Below are 15,988 nucleotides of genomic sequence, written 5' to 3' on the forward strand. Positions count from 1 at the left end.
AACATTACAACCTTCCATGTACTCATCACTTAGCATAAAAAATTCCCAGCTCATGGCTAATCTTGTTTAATTTAAACTTCCATGGCTGGGCATGGTAGTTCATGCCTGTATTCCCAGCCCTTTGGGAAGCTGAGGTGGGCAGATCAACTGAGGTCAGGAGTTGAAGACCAGCCTGGCCAACATGGGGATGGGGACTTACTTTATTGTATTTTATTTATTTTGTATTATTTTGACACAGTCTTGCTCTGTTGCCCAGGTTGGAATGCAGTGGCACGATCTTGGCTCACTGCAACCTCCACCTCTTGGGTTCAAGCGATTCTCCTGCCTCAGCCTCCCGAGTAGCGGGGATTACAGGCGTCTGCCATCACACCCGGCTAATTTTTGTATGTTTAGTAGAGGCAGGGTTTCACCATGTTGGCCAGGCTTGTCTCAAACTCCTGACCTCACATGATCTGCCCACCTTGGCCTCCCAAAGTGCTGGGATTATAGGAATGAGCCACCATGCCCGGCCTATTTTAAAGCAAATTCCAGACATATTATTTTGTCTGACAATAATTTTTAAGGATTAATGTTTGATCCCATTCAAAGCTTAATGAAACCTTTTTAACCATTTTAAACTGCATTTATAATTCGTTTCATTTCCTTTTTTTTGTATATATTTTTTTAAATTAAGTATTTATTGATCATTCTTGGGTGTTTCTTGGAGAGGGGGATATGGCAGGGTCATAGGATAATAGTGGAGAGAAGGTCAGGAGATAAACACATGAACAAAGGTCTCTGGTTTTCCTAGGCAGAGGTCCCTGCGGCCTTCTGCAGTGTTTGTGTCCCTGGGTACTTGAGATTAGGGAGTGGTGATGACTCTTAATGAGCATGCTGCCTTCAAGCATCTGTTTAACAAAGCACATCTTTCACCGCCCTTAATCCATTTAACCCCGAGTTGACACAGCACATGTTTCAGAGAGCAGGGGGCTGGGGGAAAGGCCATAGATCAACAGCATCCCAAGGCAGAAGAATTTCTCCTAGTCAGAACAAAATGGAGTCTCCTATGCTCACCTCTTTCTACACAGACAAAGCAACAATCTGATCTCTCCTTCCTTTCCCCACACATCCCCCGCTTCTCTTCAACAAAACCGCCATCGTCCGCATGGTCCGCTCCCGATGGTCGCTGTCTCTTTGGAGCTGTTGAGTACACCTCCCAGACAGGGCGGCCGGGCAGAGGCGCTCCTCACTTCCCAGACGGGGCGGCCGGGCAGAGGCGCTCCTCACATCCCAGACGATGGGTGGCCGGGTAGAGGCGCTCCTCACCTCCCAGATGGGGCGGCCGGGCAGAGGTGCTCCTCACTTCCCAGACGGGGCGGCCAGGCAAAGGTCCTCCTCACTTCCCAGACGGGGCGGCCGGGCAGAGGCACTCCTCACCTCCCAGACGATGGGCGGCCGGGCAGAGGCGCTCCTCACTTCCTCCCAGATGGGGTGGCAGCCAGGCAGAGGTACTCCTCACTTCCCAGACGGGGCGGCCGGGCAGAGGTGCTCCTCACTTCCTCCCAGACGGGGTGGCAGCCAGGCAAAGGCACTCCTCACTTCCCAGATGGGGTGGCGGCCAGGCAGAGGCACTCCTCACCTCCCAGACGGGGTGGTCGGGCAGAGGTGCTCCTCACCTCCCAGACGGGGTGACTGGGCAGAGGCACTCCTCACTTCCCAGATGGGGCAGCCGGGCAGAGGTGCTCCTCACATCCCAGACGATGGGCAGCCAGGCAGAGACGTTCCTCACTTCCTATACGGGATAGCGGCCGGGCAGAGGCGCTCCTCACTTCCCAGACCATGGGCGGCCAGGCAGAGACGCTCCTCACTTCCTAGACGGGTGGCGGCGGGGCAGAGGCTGTAATCTTAGCACTTTAGGAGGCCAAGGCAGGCGGCTGGGAGGTGGAGGTTGTAGCCAGCCGAGATCACACCACTGCACTCCAGCCTGAGCAACATTGAGCATTGAGTGAGCGAGACTCCGTCTGCAATCCCAGCATCTCGGGAGGCCGAGGTGGGCAGATCACTGGAGGCCAGGAGCTGGAGACCAGCCCGGTCAACACGGCGAAACCCCGTCTCCACCAAAAACACAGAAACCAGTCAGGCGTGGCGGTGCGCGCCTGCAATCCCAGGCACTGGGCAGGCCGAGGCAGGCCGAGGCAGGAGAATCACAGGAGCCCGAGGCAGGGAGGTTGCAGTGAGCCGAGATCACGGCAGTACAGTCAAGCTTTGGCAACCGAGGGAGACCGAAAAAAGAAGGAGAGGGAGACCAAAGAAAGGGGGGAGAGGAGAGGGAGACGGGAGAGGGAGACGGGAGAGGGAGGGGGAGGGGGAGAGGGAGGGGGAGGGGGAGAGGGAGGTTTCATTTCCTTTGAAAAAACTTTATTTGATAACAAAAATGCTTCCAGAATACTAGTAATTCTTACAAATATAATGATTTAAACATATAGTCAAGGGTGAACCTTAAGCTCTTTTAAATACATTTCATTCAGTGCTATTTTAAAACAATAAAAATTCAACTTAAAATCACAAATCTAAATTAATTATCCAATTCTTCATTTTAAATTAGTCACAAAACTATTTTGTTACTTTATTATGCCAAATTCTCTTCACATAACAAGTACATTGAAATACCAATTTCATACAAGTTCATAAGACAAAAATATTAATATTGGAGGGCTTGAGTCTCTTAAGCATTTTTGTTTTTAACACTAAATCTTCCCAAGGTTAAGAGATACTCAATTGTCAAGCTACTACTGTGTCATCCCAGACCCCACAGATGGGTAGCTCCCACCTCATCTGCTGCATTGGTGGATTAAACTCAACTATCTATTTTCTGTTTCATTCTATACTGAATCGTTTTCATAATCTTCCTGTTGGGACCTAAATTCTTACAGATACTTGACAGCTTTGTCCACCTCTGAGGTTAGAGTCATAAGGAAAATGTCAATGACAAAATGTATTCAGTAAGGATGAATTAGATGGTTAAATAAACTTGGGGACCACTGAATTAAACGGACATTTGTTTGTGTGTGTGGTTTTAAAACTACAAGACTGTAAGGTACTAATGCAAATATCTAAGAGGGGTATAATGTGCAGCATTTCCAGATGTATTTGACTATGGACCTATGAACTATTCCCTCCCCATCTTTTTTTTTTTTGGATAATTCTCCCATGAAACCTAGAACAGAGCCTGGAAATGGCCAACCTGGAGGCCAAATCCAGCCTGACACTTCAGTTTCACTTGGCCAGTGTTTTAAAAGTAGTTAATCTATACTTTAAAAGTTGAGAGTTGATGGGCATAGTTGTTCATGCCTGTAATCCCAGCCACTTTGGGAGGCCAAGGAAGGTGGTTTACTTGAGACCAGGAGTTGCAGACCAGCCTGGGCAAAATGGCAAAACCTTGTCTTTACAAAAAATAACCAGGCATGGTGGTGTGTACGAGTAGTCCCAGCTACTCAGGAGGCTGAGGTGGGAGAAACACCTGAGCAATGGGATGTCAAGGCTGCAGTGAGCTGCGATTGCACTACTGCACTCCAGCTTGGGTGAGAGTGAAATCCTGTGTCAAACAAAAAACAAAACAAAATTTAAAAACCACCAAAAAACATAAACATTAAAAAAAAAATGGAGTTGCCAGGCATGGTGGGTGGATTGCACCTGTAATCCTAGCTGTAGGGAGGTTGAGGCAGGATTTCTTGAGGCCAAGAGTTCAAGACCAGCCTGGACAACATAGTGAGACCCTGCCTCTAAATAAAAAAACAACTAAAAAATAAAAAATTGAGAGAGTTTACCAAAAAATTCTTAATTGCCAGTTTCTTTTCAAGAATTATAAGATCTGGCAAAAGTAAACCTGCATTCTGGCATGGCTGCCCTGGCTGGAGCTGAGCAAGGGCTGCCTCACCACACCAGGCATAGGCACTGCACTTGGTCACTGACGTAGAACTCCTGCACTGTTCTAGGCGTTTGAGTCTGTGGCGTTGATGGCAAAGGGAACCTCAAGTGTGGTAGAAGTATATATGGGAAGAGCTGATGTAAACTCATCAGACTGGATGGTCTGTCCCTGGATGGTGGGTGTGAACTGGATGAGGGTAGACCTGGGCTGAGTAGCCTCTTTCTGAGACCAAGTAGGGGAGAGGTGGTGTCACAGAGCAGAACTGCTGTCCTAGAAACCAGCCCATACTGACTGCTTTTCCATTTGCTTTGGAATTTCCCCCATTGCACTGCATGGGGATCTTGACATGTGTGCTGAGAAATAAAGAGCTGAGCTAAAAGCAAAGATAATGCAAATGATTTCAAAATGGTAAAATAAACTTTCAAATGAGATGAATTTTCTAATTATTCTCCCTGAGGGTGCACCTGCCCGAGAAGGATTATAACTGAGGACTAACTGTCTTGAACCTTGTTGCCACACATAGAGAAAACCCAGCTTTTCTTTTAAGGAAACCAATGCCTGGCCTTGCCAACCAATGAAAAGGTTGCCTAAGAGCCTTGCCCAGAAGTTTTGTAAGTTAAACTCAGACAGAACAAAGGTGAGATAGTTTTCGTTGACATTATTTTCACAGTGGGTTATAAGTCAAGAAAATGAGTTACCAAGTAAGCTCTGTTTTCTTTCATCTTATTTAATGCGTTGATATATAGCAACAGCAAGCTAATAATTAAGGACCATTCTACCTCCTCCAGAGGCTTTGATCTGCAGTGATGTGACTCCATAATTTTGTCTGGTTGAGTTTCTAAGCTCTCATTAATGTCCATAAAAATCGATTAAAATCTAAAGGGCAAAAGGCAAAAGAACAACAACAAAAAACTCACTTACATCTGAAATTTTGTTTTTAATTAGGTATGTGATCACTTCCATTATTTGCTTAGCTTTCGACATCATGAAGCTTGATGTTTTGGACTCTACTAGAAAGTAGTCAAAAATATATACTATTTAGAGCAACCCCACAACCTGTGCTTCAGAACTCCTATTTCTAGATTTCTAAGGAAAATCTCTAGGAAAAAATTATGCAAAATAAAAATGAATATTTAAATACCTATAGATACACACACCCAAACGGGATTTATCTTTTCTTTTAGATTTTTTCCTTCTACCTTTTTATTCCATTAGAATATGTAAGAATTCAGAGTTTTTTCTCACTGTACTGTTTTTTAAATTTCTGAGATTTGCTGGCAATTCAGGTACAACAGAAACCATATGTTTTACTTTATTGGGAGCATAATAGTGTAACGGGAAATTCTAATAATTAGATGTTGGACTTTCTGAATTGATTACCCAGTTTTCGTGTCTTCTATATTGCTTATCTCTTCTAGATTTTTCTTTCACAATTCTTCAATTTAATTTTTTTTTTTTTTTTTGAGACGGAGTCTCGCTCTGTCGCCCAGGCTGGAGTGCAGTGGTACGATCTCGGCTCACTGCAAGCTCTGCCTCCCGGGTTCACGCCATTCTCCTGCCTCAGCCTCCCTAGTAGCTGGGACTACAGGCGCCTGCCACCATGCCGGGCTAATTTTTTGTATTTTTAGTAGAGATGGGGTTTCACTGTGTTAGCCAGGATGGTCTTGATCTCCTGACCTCATGATCCACCCACCTTCGGCCTCCCAAAGTGCTGGGATTACAGGTGTGAGCCACCGCACACAGCCAATTTAATTCTTTAATTTCCAAGACAGCTCTTTCTTGTTGTCTGAATTGTCTTTAAAAAATTTTTTTTTGTATTTAGCATTTGTTCTGGTTTTATGGATCCAATACCTTATCTTTTATCTTCTGCTTCCTCATGGCTCTCCGTTTCCTTCAAGTTCCTTTTTGTTGTAGAGGTTGTTGTTTAGGTTGAGCATGGTTTCTTTCTTTCATTTTGGAGCCTTTCCTCAGATGTCTCATGCCTCTTGACTGAACATTTATTCAGTCATTCATTCTAAGCAGAAGGCACTGAAACTTGGTTGGAAGCTCCCTGCGTGTGCATGAAACTGGCCCTTGGAGGATTGTGCGGTAGATGGCTGTGTGGCTTTCTTGATGGAGAACTTTCAAATGTAGGTTTCAGAAAGTCTTTTCTCTTGAGTTAGTCTATCCAAAAGAGGAGTAGCCAACCTGGAGGTTTTTATGCTTATTTTCCTCCATTCTGGGAACTGAGAGTGCAAGGAGAAGAGAATGAGGGATTCTACAACACAGACTTTTACCTAATCCTCTGTCCTGTGCCTTGTGTTCCTGAGCTGGGGTGGGGTAGAGAAAGTAACAACCTATCTTTGAGGAGGGAAAGGTTGGCGGGGGCGGGGGGTGGGGTCTCACTGCTCTAACTTCAGTTTCCATGATTTTGATACTGCTTTATTCCTCTAACCTTTGAGGTACTTGGTCTCTTATAGTTTGAAGCCTTTTTGAGCACTCAGAAAGGTGAATCTCATTGGCATGCCCTTATGTAGGAATTTAGGTTGCAGTTTTCTTCTTTGTCTTTGCAAAGTTGCTTATCACTAATTTTCTTTCCATCTCTCCATCTCCCCAAAAATGTATTGACATTTCTCTGCTGCTATCCCTTCCCTTATTTTTATTTATTTATTTATTTAAGTTGGAGTTTCACTGTTGTTGCCCACGCTGGAGTGCAATGGCACAATCTTGACTCACTACAATCTGCGCTTCCTGGGTTCAAGTGATTCTCCTGCCTCAGCCTTCTGAGTAGCTAGAATTACAGGTGCCCGCCACCATGCCGGGCTAATTTTTTTGTATTTTTAGTAGAGTTGGGGTTTCACTATGTTGGCCAGGCTGGTCTCGAACTCCTGACCTCATGATCCGCCTGCCCTGGCCTCCCAAAGTGTTGGGATTATAGGCATGAACCACCGCACCTGCTTTTTTTTTGAGATGGAATTTCACTCTTGTTTCCCAGGCTGGAGTACAATGGCACGATCTTGGCTCACTACAACCGCCGTCTCCCGAGTTCAAGTGATTCTCCTGCCTCAGCCTCCCAAGTAGCTGGGATTACAGGCATGCGCCACATGCTTGGCTAATTTTTTGTATTTTTAGTAGAGACGGGGTTTCATCATGTTGGCCAGGCTGGTCTTGAACTCCTGACCTCAGGTGATCCACCATGCCTGGCCTCCACTCTAATTCTTTTTATCCTCATGGGTTTGTACCTTTCCTCCTCTTATTTTGTCATTTTGAGGTTTTTTGTTTTTTGGAATAAAGTAGAAATAAATGAGATCATTAAATTCTCCATATTTCACCAGAAGTCCTGAATTATCTTTTTATTTTAAAAGCAATCCATAAGATATTAGAGAATCAGGTATGATAATTTCCCTGTGTAACCAAAAGTAAAGCAAACTTATTGTACACCAACTATGTAAGGTGGCAACACATTAAATATTTTAAATTGTTTCCTTTTTCTTTCTTCTTTGAGACAGAGTCTTGCTCTGTTGCCTAGGATGAAGTGCAGTGGGGTGATCTTGGCTCATTGCAGCCTCGACTTCCCAGGTTCAAGTGATTCTCCCACTTTGGCCTCCTGAGTAGCTGGGACTACAAGTGTGTGCCACCCAGCTAATTTTCTTTATTTTATTTTTTGTAGAGATGGAGTCTCACTGTGTTGCCTAGGCTGGTCTTGAGCTCCTGGACTCAAACCGTCCACCCGTCTCGGTCTTCCAAAGTGCTGGGATCATAGGTGTGAGCCACCACAACTAGCCTATTTTCTTTTTAAAGGTAAATATACGCACATGAAAAAATGTAAATCATATGAAAAAGTAAGCAGTAAAAAGTATACCTTTTTTTCCACTCCATTCCCCTGTCCAACAAGTCCCTTCACCAGATGCAATAACTCTACCTGTTTTTAGGGATTCCCTCCTCTTTCTTACACTTTTTTTTTTTTTTGAGATGGATTCTCATTCTATTGCCCAGGCTGGAGTGCAGTGGCATGATCTTGGCTCACGGCAACCTCTGCCTCCTGGGCTCAAGCGATTCTCCTGCCTCAGTAGCTGGGATTACAGGTGTGTGCCACCATGCCTGGCTGATTTCTTTGTATTTTTAGTAGAAACGGGGTTTCACCATGTTGGTCAGGCTGGTCTCGAACTCCTGACCTCAAATGATCCACCCACCTCAGCCTCCCAAAGTGCTGGTATTACAGACATGAGCCACCATGATCGGCCCTTTCTTACACTCCTGATTATCACTTTATAAACACTCTTCCCACCTCTTAACAGTATATCTTGAGTACTGTAACTCATTCTTTTCCACATCCATCTTTATGTTGGAAATACACATCTTTGCACATGTGTGCAAAGAGAAATTCTAGAAGTAGAATTGTTGAAGCAAAGAACACATACACTTGTAATTAATAGTTACAGCCAAATTACCTTCCAAGCAATTGTACCGATTTATACTTTCAGTAACAATGAATGAAAATTCCTGTTTCCCCATACTATCTCTCACCATTGCACTATCAAAATTTTTTTTGCAGCTTTCAAATTTAATATGTGAAAAATCTAATTTTAGTGTGGTTTATGGGTATTTCTTTAATTATAAGTAAGGTTGAGTACATTTTTATATATTATGGAGTCATTTGTATTTTCTGTGAAATGTCTGCTCATGTTCTTTATCATTTTTCTTTTTTGGGAGGATATTGGCATTTTTCTTTTCTTTTTCTTTTTTTTTTTTTTGAGACAGAGTCTCGCTCTGCCTTTAGGCTGGAGTGCAGTTGTGCTATCTCGGCACTCGGCACTGTCTCGCCTCCGCCTCCTGGGTTCAAGTGATTCTCTTGCCTCAGCCTCCTGAGTAGCTGGGACTACAGGTGTGCACCACCACGCCCAGCTAATATTTTGTATTTTCAGTAGAGACGAGGTTTCACCATGTTGGCCAAGAGGATCTCGATCTCTTGACCTCGTGATCCCCCACCTCAGCCTCCCAAAGTGCTGGGATTACAGGAGTGAGCCACCGCGCCTGGCTGGATATTGGTATTTTAAAAATCAATTTGTAAAATTCTTTACTTGGAAAATTGTTTATTTTTTATTTGTTTATTATATTTGTTGGAAAGTTTTCCCTATCAGGTTATCATTTGATTTTTGCCTGTCTGTTTATGATACTTTTGGGCAAACAGAAAATTACAGTTTTATGTGGTCAAATTCAATGTTTTCTTTAATGGCCTTCGCTGAGATCATAAAAAAATTTCTGATTTTTTTCTAGTATTTCACGATTTTGTTTATTTTACTTAGATGATTTCTTTGAAACTTATTTTGAAGTAGGAGTGAGATAGGGGTTTGGCTTTTCCCCCAGTTGGCTTGCTAGCTGTCCCAAGTTGCAATTCATCCTCAATGCAAACCTTAGCAACATTTGTAAAAGTGTAACAAAAACACTTTATCTGATCTAAATGGAAGATTAACTGTCTCCTCCACCACTAAGGCAAGACAATTGGTTCAAGACTGTTTTGCAAGAAGTTTCATTTGTAGGTGTTAGGGCAGGTAATTCAAGACAGAGACTGATTGTATTTGGCAATTGTATCTGTGCCCTCCCTCTCTGTTGAATTGGGAAGGGAGGGAGAGGAATTCCTGGGAGGCACCTGAAGTCTCAAACTCTACTGTAAATTCCAGGGCCTGAATAGAGCTCAGGATATAGAGCCCAAATCAGGAGAGTTGGAGAACAGGAAAGCAGAGAACAAGCCCTGAAGCAGCAGCTGGGCAGGAGATGGAGGGGAGCAGGTGCAGAGGGAGGAAGGAGGCCTGGTGCCTGTGGGGAGCTGATTCTTTTGAAGGGGCAGGGATGGGGGAGACTTGCATTTCTAAGCAGTTCTGTCACAATTCTCAGGGGGATGATGGACTTTGGACTAAGCTTTTACCTCCACAAGAAGATGGGGCCAGGAATTCTAATAGCTAGTAAAGGGTAGCCCAAATCTTAGAAATGTGGACTGAAATAAACTGAGATGGTTAAATTCTAGGATAGTGTTAGTAGTTAAAAAACAAAAATATTTACCTCTACTAAATCTTACCTAAGTGTAATGGTGGATTAATTGGTAAATTAGTTTATTCCTTCTTCAACAAACTTTTATCAACTACTGCGCAGAACTCCCAGAGACAGAGGGAAGAGTAAAGCACAGGTTCCTGCCCACCTGGTGCTTTTTTTTTTTTTTTTTTTCAGACGGAGTTTCACTCTTGTTGCCCATGCTGGAGTGCAATGGCGTGATCTCAGCTCACTGCAACCTCTGCCTCCTGGGTTCAAACAATTCTCCTGCCTCAGCCTCCCAAGTAGCTGGGATTAAAGGTGTGCGCCACCATGCTTGGCTAGTTTTTATATTTTTAGTAGAGATGGAGTTTCACCATGTTGGCCAGGCTGGTCTCAAACTCCTAACCTCAGGTGATCCACCCGCCTCAGCCTCCCAAAGTGTTGGGATTACAGGCGTGAGCCACTGTGCGCGGCGCCCTCCTGGTGCTGATGTAGTTGTGGCCCAAGTACATTAGTGACAAGGACAGCACAGTAATGAGGACACAGAGCCAGTAAGTTCTTCAGAGAGTCTGTTAGAACACAAAGTGATCAAAGTGATCAAGTACTGCATTCTATGGAAAATCTATATTTTATTTTTCCTTAGGTTAAGCTAAAGTTTCTTGCAGAATTACTGCTTCATTCTAGTCTGTCATAAGCTGCATGGTATTTTTCTGCCAGGAATCTGGGGAGATCTAGCGCCACTTGACCTTCACAGAGATTCTTAATCTGACGGGTTTCAGAATGTCATCTTAAAATTGGATGCAAATTGTATGGGTGAGGGTTTTTTTTTTTCCTCCTGGGGATAAAGTCATAGGTTTTGTTAGCATCTCAAAGGAGTCTGTGACCCCATGATGATTAAGAATCAGTGATTTTGGCTGAGTATAGTGGTTCACACCTGTAATTCCAGCACTTTGGGAGGTAGAGGTGGGTAAAGAAAAGGAAGAAGAATCAATGACTTAGATTTTCTTCACTCTAATTAAGAACCTTTACCTTTTTTGTTTGTTTGCTTTGTTTTGTTTTTTTGAGACAGGGTCCGGCATTGTCACCCAGGCTGGAGTACAGTGGCTTGATCTCTCTCAGCTTACTGCAACCTCCACTTCCTGGGCTTAAGCCATCCTCCCACCTCAGTCTGTAGGTGTAGCTGAGACTACAGGTGCACACCCTGCTAAGGGGTACACCACCACACCCTGCTAAGGGGTACACCACCACACCCTGCTAAGGGGTACACCACCACACCCTGCTAAGGGGTACACCACCACACCCTGCTAAGGGGACCTTTATCTTAAAAATGTTTTTAAAAAACAACCTAATCAGTCTCTAACCTAGAGATGTGCTTAGTTACTGATACCTGGTCCCTTTTAAGCCTATGTTTGTTCGTCATCCTTCTTCCAGATTCCTTTCTCCCTATCCAGAAATAGGAGCAGTACTGGGCATCAACCTCCTGTTTACTTCCCTTATTTATGTTTATTTGGCAACCCCATACTTAACCTTAAGTATAAGGTTAGGAAGCCTTATTTATACTTAATTTTAATAATGTGATATTATTGAGCAGAGTTGGAAATCCATACTTCCAAGGCAGTCTCTCATGTTTTCAGTCAAATTTTTGGTTTGGAATGCTCAAGTCCAAAAATCAAGTTTAACACATATTTACTTAGTAAACCCTTTCTATATGTAAGAACTTATACTCCATTTTGAAGGAGAGAGGAGGGGAGCAGGACATACATACGAGTCAAAACCAGTTCCCACCTTCATTGAGATGGGACATTTTGGAAAATGCACGAAGTGCTGTGGGAATTCAGAGAGGAAGAGAGTATTTCCTGCTGGACAGTGCAGAAAAAAAACCATCCAGACGACATCATAGGTGGGCAGCATTTCTTATCACTGGCAATGCTGTAAACGCTCCTTTTCCACATCTTCAAAATAAGGTGCTGGGCCTAGAAACTGACACCTGCTCAGAAAAATTCAAAAAGTAAATGTAGGAGGAAAAATCAGCCTTTGTCATAAAATGACATAGGAAGAAAGAGTGGAAGCAACTAGTATAGGACAAGTTGTACAAGAACATGAAGTAGTAAAGGAGATAAAATGTTATTATTTGAATAAATATAAGAAATTTTGAAAACCATTAGTAATCCAGAATCTTTCATCATTGCTATCATATTATTTTTAAAATTTGGTTTTAAAGCAACACAAGGCAATATGCATATTTTCTTAAACTTTAAGAAATAGAAAAATTGTTTTGCTAGAAATATGTACAGATCTTAGGGGCTTTTCTAAAATGTAGGTTGAGAGGTGTGTGTATATACTCTTTTCTTCTTACTAGATCACATGTAATCAAGCATCTACTACTGATATGAGTCATAACTTAAATTTGTGGAGTACTTTTAGATCAATGCTTACAAAGCAGTTTCACATTCATTACAAATCCTGTACAGTACATTAGCATAGGCTAATAAATTTCTTACTCTCTATTCTTAGGTTGAACCAGCCAAATTTTCGAGACAGCTCACGGCTTAGAGGAAGGTTCATCTAAATAAAGGCCGGCTAAAGTGACATTGCAGGGATTAAATCCTTCTTTGGCTGCCTGTGTGACCAGAAGGCTTATTTGCAAGTTTCTTCTTTCCTGAGGTCCAGATTATTAGGTCTCCAGCGCCCTGCGGCTTGACAGCAAGAGAAGCATGAAATGAAGGTCAGAGATGAGATCCCGCAGCAGGGACTTGGGGGCCTCCCAGGGGCATTTACACACCAGAGTGCAAGATTCTCTGGCCATCAAGGGAAATAGCAAACAGAAGCCTTTGTCCTGGGGCACAGCCATCTACCACAAAGCATCAGACTCCACATCTGGCCAGAAAATTCCTGGAGTCCCATCAGGGCAGTGGGTATGTAACATGTGCCTAATTGTACAGCTAGAGCTTGCAAGTTCAACGTGAGGGAAGGTGGGAAATGTCTTGAGTGAGGCGAGCAGCTCCTGGCTGGGCTGGGCAGACTCAGCTACCACGTTCACTGCCCTCCTGTCACTAAAGCTGAGAGGGAGGCTGCTCAGCTCCCAGGAAAACTCTCTTGAACCCTGGGCACCTGCTGTCCTCAGTTGGCATCTCCCACCCTCTGAGCCTCTTCTGCTCCTGCACAACCTGCCTCTTGGCTGAGATGGAGACGTGAGCCCCCGTGGACGATGACTGCAGTGTATATGAATGGAGGTGGCCTGGTGAACCCCCACTATGCCCGGTGGGATCGGCGCGACAGTGTAGAAAGTGGCTGTCAGACTGAGAGCAGCAAGGAGGGTGAGGAGGGACAGCCCCGCCAGCTGACGCCCTTCGAGAAACTGACACAGGACATGTCCCAGGATGAGAAGGTGGTGAGGGAGATCACGCTGGGGAAACGGATAGGCTTCTACCGAATTCGAGGGGAAATCGGAAGTGGAAACTTCTCCCAAGTGAAGCTTGGGATTCACTCCCTAACCAAAGGTAGGATCCGACTTCCCAAGGGTCATCCCTGGCAGCATTGAGACTAGTGTAGGAGCGGGGTTAGGTGGCCAGGGCCAAGGAAGCAAGTAAAGTGACCTCAGCAGAGCCCCTGCAAGGCCCATATCCTGTGCCAGCCAACTTCTGTGGTCTTCTCAGTTAATTTTCACAGTAACCATGTGAGGTCAATATTTTTTTTTCCATTTTGCAGATAGAGAAACTGAGATCCAAAGAAGGTAAATGTGTCTTCAGTTCCATCTTAGAGGTTTTTGACTCCAAAAACCCTTCCACCATACCATGCGGATAAACCCACTCAAACATGAGAAGAATCTGTCCTCTCCGGTGAGGCCCTTGAGAAGTGGAGTGGAGTGTGGCTTGGAACCAAGCCACCTCATCTCCCAAGCCACTTCATCTCCCAAGCCCATATTTATAGTTTCCATTTATATTTGTGTCTCAGTGACAATGGCACAGTGCGGCACAGGAGATCCTCCTGATGGGCGCTGTCTCTGGATAGCAGGGTCCATTTTCCCTTCCATCCAGAGGCTGCTACTTCTGTCATATTTGAGAAAAAGGGATTTGATCTCAGAACCTTTTCTGTTCAGTCCACCCTGTCCTAGCTCTCATTGTTTGGCTCCTCACTCTCCATTTGCTTGGCTACCGGACACTCTGAGATTCTGGACTAGCAGTGCCCCGCACTTTGGCCTCAGGGAGAAACCATATGGAGAGCCCAGCACCCCTCTGCTGCTCCGACCCCATTGTGGGCACTTCCCCAAGGTACCTGTAACTTAGCAGAAGTCTGGGGATTATCATAAGGGACTTACAAGACAGAAAAAGAACACTTTACAACTCGGCATAATTTACTGAGTCCTAAAACCCATGGACTCTACCGTCTCCCGAGAGTCCCTGATTGACATTTTCTCTGCTTGGACTCAGCCAGCCACCATGTCTCCAAGGCCCCTCTTTTCTTATATTAGAGTTGTCTTTTGCTTCCTTTTCTTCTCCAACCCCCAATCCCATGCCCCTCCAATCCCTGTGGTTGGCCTTTATAGAAAAAGCTCCACACACATGTTTGCATACATGTACCTCCCCACCGCAACTGACCCACACACTCCCAAGTCACTGGAGTTTCACGTCTTCTATACTCTTGCTCTGAAGCCTGTGTATCTGGGTTCATGTCTTCACATCTTGGCTACTCTGCTTACTCATCTGGGTAGATTACAGTACTTGTCTGAGCCTTAGATACTTCATTTATGAAATGCAGCCAATAACAGTGCTTACTTCATAGGGTATCATAAGGATTAATAAGTGCTCAACAAATGTTAGTTAGTTGCTTAATAAGCTTTGCCTTGCCTTGCCTTTGTGCAACCAAAGATCAACTAAAGTATCTTTATCAGAAGTTCATTCCTGCCCATCCCAATACACAAACTGAGATCAATGCAGCTGCCATGCCCTACAGCCAGAGTTTTCAACTGACTGCACGTTAGAATTACCTGGGAAGGTTTAAAAGAGAATTAGTGCCTAGAGCCCACCTTCAGAGCTTCTGATGTGATTGGTCTAGAGTGGGACTGGGCATGGGTAGTATTTGAAAACTCTCCAGGTGATTCTAACTAACATGTAACACTAAGAAATACTTGCCTACAGCAACTTGCACATACTGCAGACAGCTTTTAAAATAGTACTCTTTTGGTAGTTGCCACAAATGGGTACTCTAAGTATTATTTGTATTTTAAAATCTATTATGAGGTATTGTGTCAGGTTTCCATGCTACGTTTAACTTTCACATTTCATTTCACTTGAGAGAATATTCATTTATTAGTCATTTAGGTGAACAATAGAAGCACTATATTAGGCCTTGGGGGATATAAAGATGAAATAGATACAGCCTTCATCCTCAAGGATAAGGGAAGAGAAGATGTGTACAAATAAGTATAATACAAACCAGAATTTGAAAAACATAGAAGAGAAAAGCTATGAGCTTAAAGGAAGGCAAGAGACTCTTCCACCTTAGGACTATGGTGAAAGGCTTTAAATGAAGATCAAATTTGAGCTACACCTCAAAAGGAAGGATAAGATTTTGGATAGGCAGTGATTATAGGACAGAGGAGGGTTAGGGGGTTAGTTAGAGGAGAATGTGAACAAACGCATTAATGTGGGGAAATGACATATAGTACATTTACCCTGACAGTAGGGGAAGTAGGGTAAAGGGCTGGAAAACTTAGCTGTGGCTGAGTCATAGGGGATTTTGAACGTTATCCAAGGATTTTGGATTGTTTTTCTTACAATGAAGACTTTAAAATTTTTGTGATTAGAATTGGGCTTTTGGAAGGTTTACCATATAGTGATGAGAATGAAGGTTGAAAAGCAAGAGATACAGGAGACAGGGAGCTATCAGGAATCTATGGTGATGGTTCAGCCACAGGGAAGAATATCCTGAGCTAGGTGGATGTCAGTCAAAATAGAAAAGTGGAATGAGCTGGTGATGCCAAAGAGAAGAATCTGGAGGATTGATGTGTTAGTCAGTGTTTTCCAGAGAAACGGCACCAATAGAAAAGAGAGAGAGAGAGAGACAGAGAGA

The 15,988-nt window shown here is 43.9% G+C and overlaps 1 protein-coding gene across 4 annotated transcripts in view; it reads left to right on the plus strand.

Annotated features, from left to right (window-relative positions):
• Positions 1-15,988, plus strand: part of NIM1K (NIM1 serine/threonine protein kinase) — a 91,444-nt gene that overhangs the window by 42,814 nt on the left and 32,642 nt on the right. For 3 of the 4 annotated variants that reach the window (XM_063724098.1, XM_063724096.1, XM_063724097.1), the window contains 2 exons: positions 7,557-7,687; positions 12,431-13,416. In XM_063724098.1, coding sequence (XP_063580168.1) covers positions 13,125-13,416 — 292 coding nt within the window. In that variant the 5' untranslated portion in view covers positions 7,557-7,687; positions 12,431-13,124. The remainder of the gene's footprint in view (positions 1-7,556; positions 7,688-12,430; positions 13,417-15,988) is intronic. The other variant, XM_002815532.4, reaches the window with a different exon arrangement.

This window comes from Pongo abelii, chromosome 4 (assembly GCF_028885655.2).
Source record: "Pongo abelii isolate AG06213 chromosome 4, NHGRI_mPonAbe1-v2.0_pri, whole genome shotgun sequence".
Classification (NCBI taxonomy): Eukaryota; Metazoa; Chordata; class Mammalia; order Primates; family Hominidae; genus Pongo; species Pongo abelii.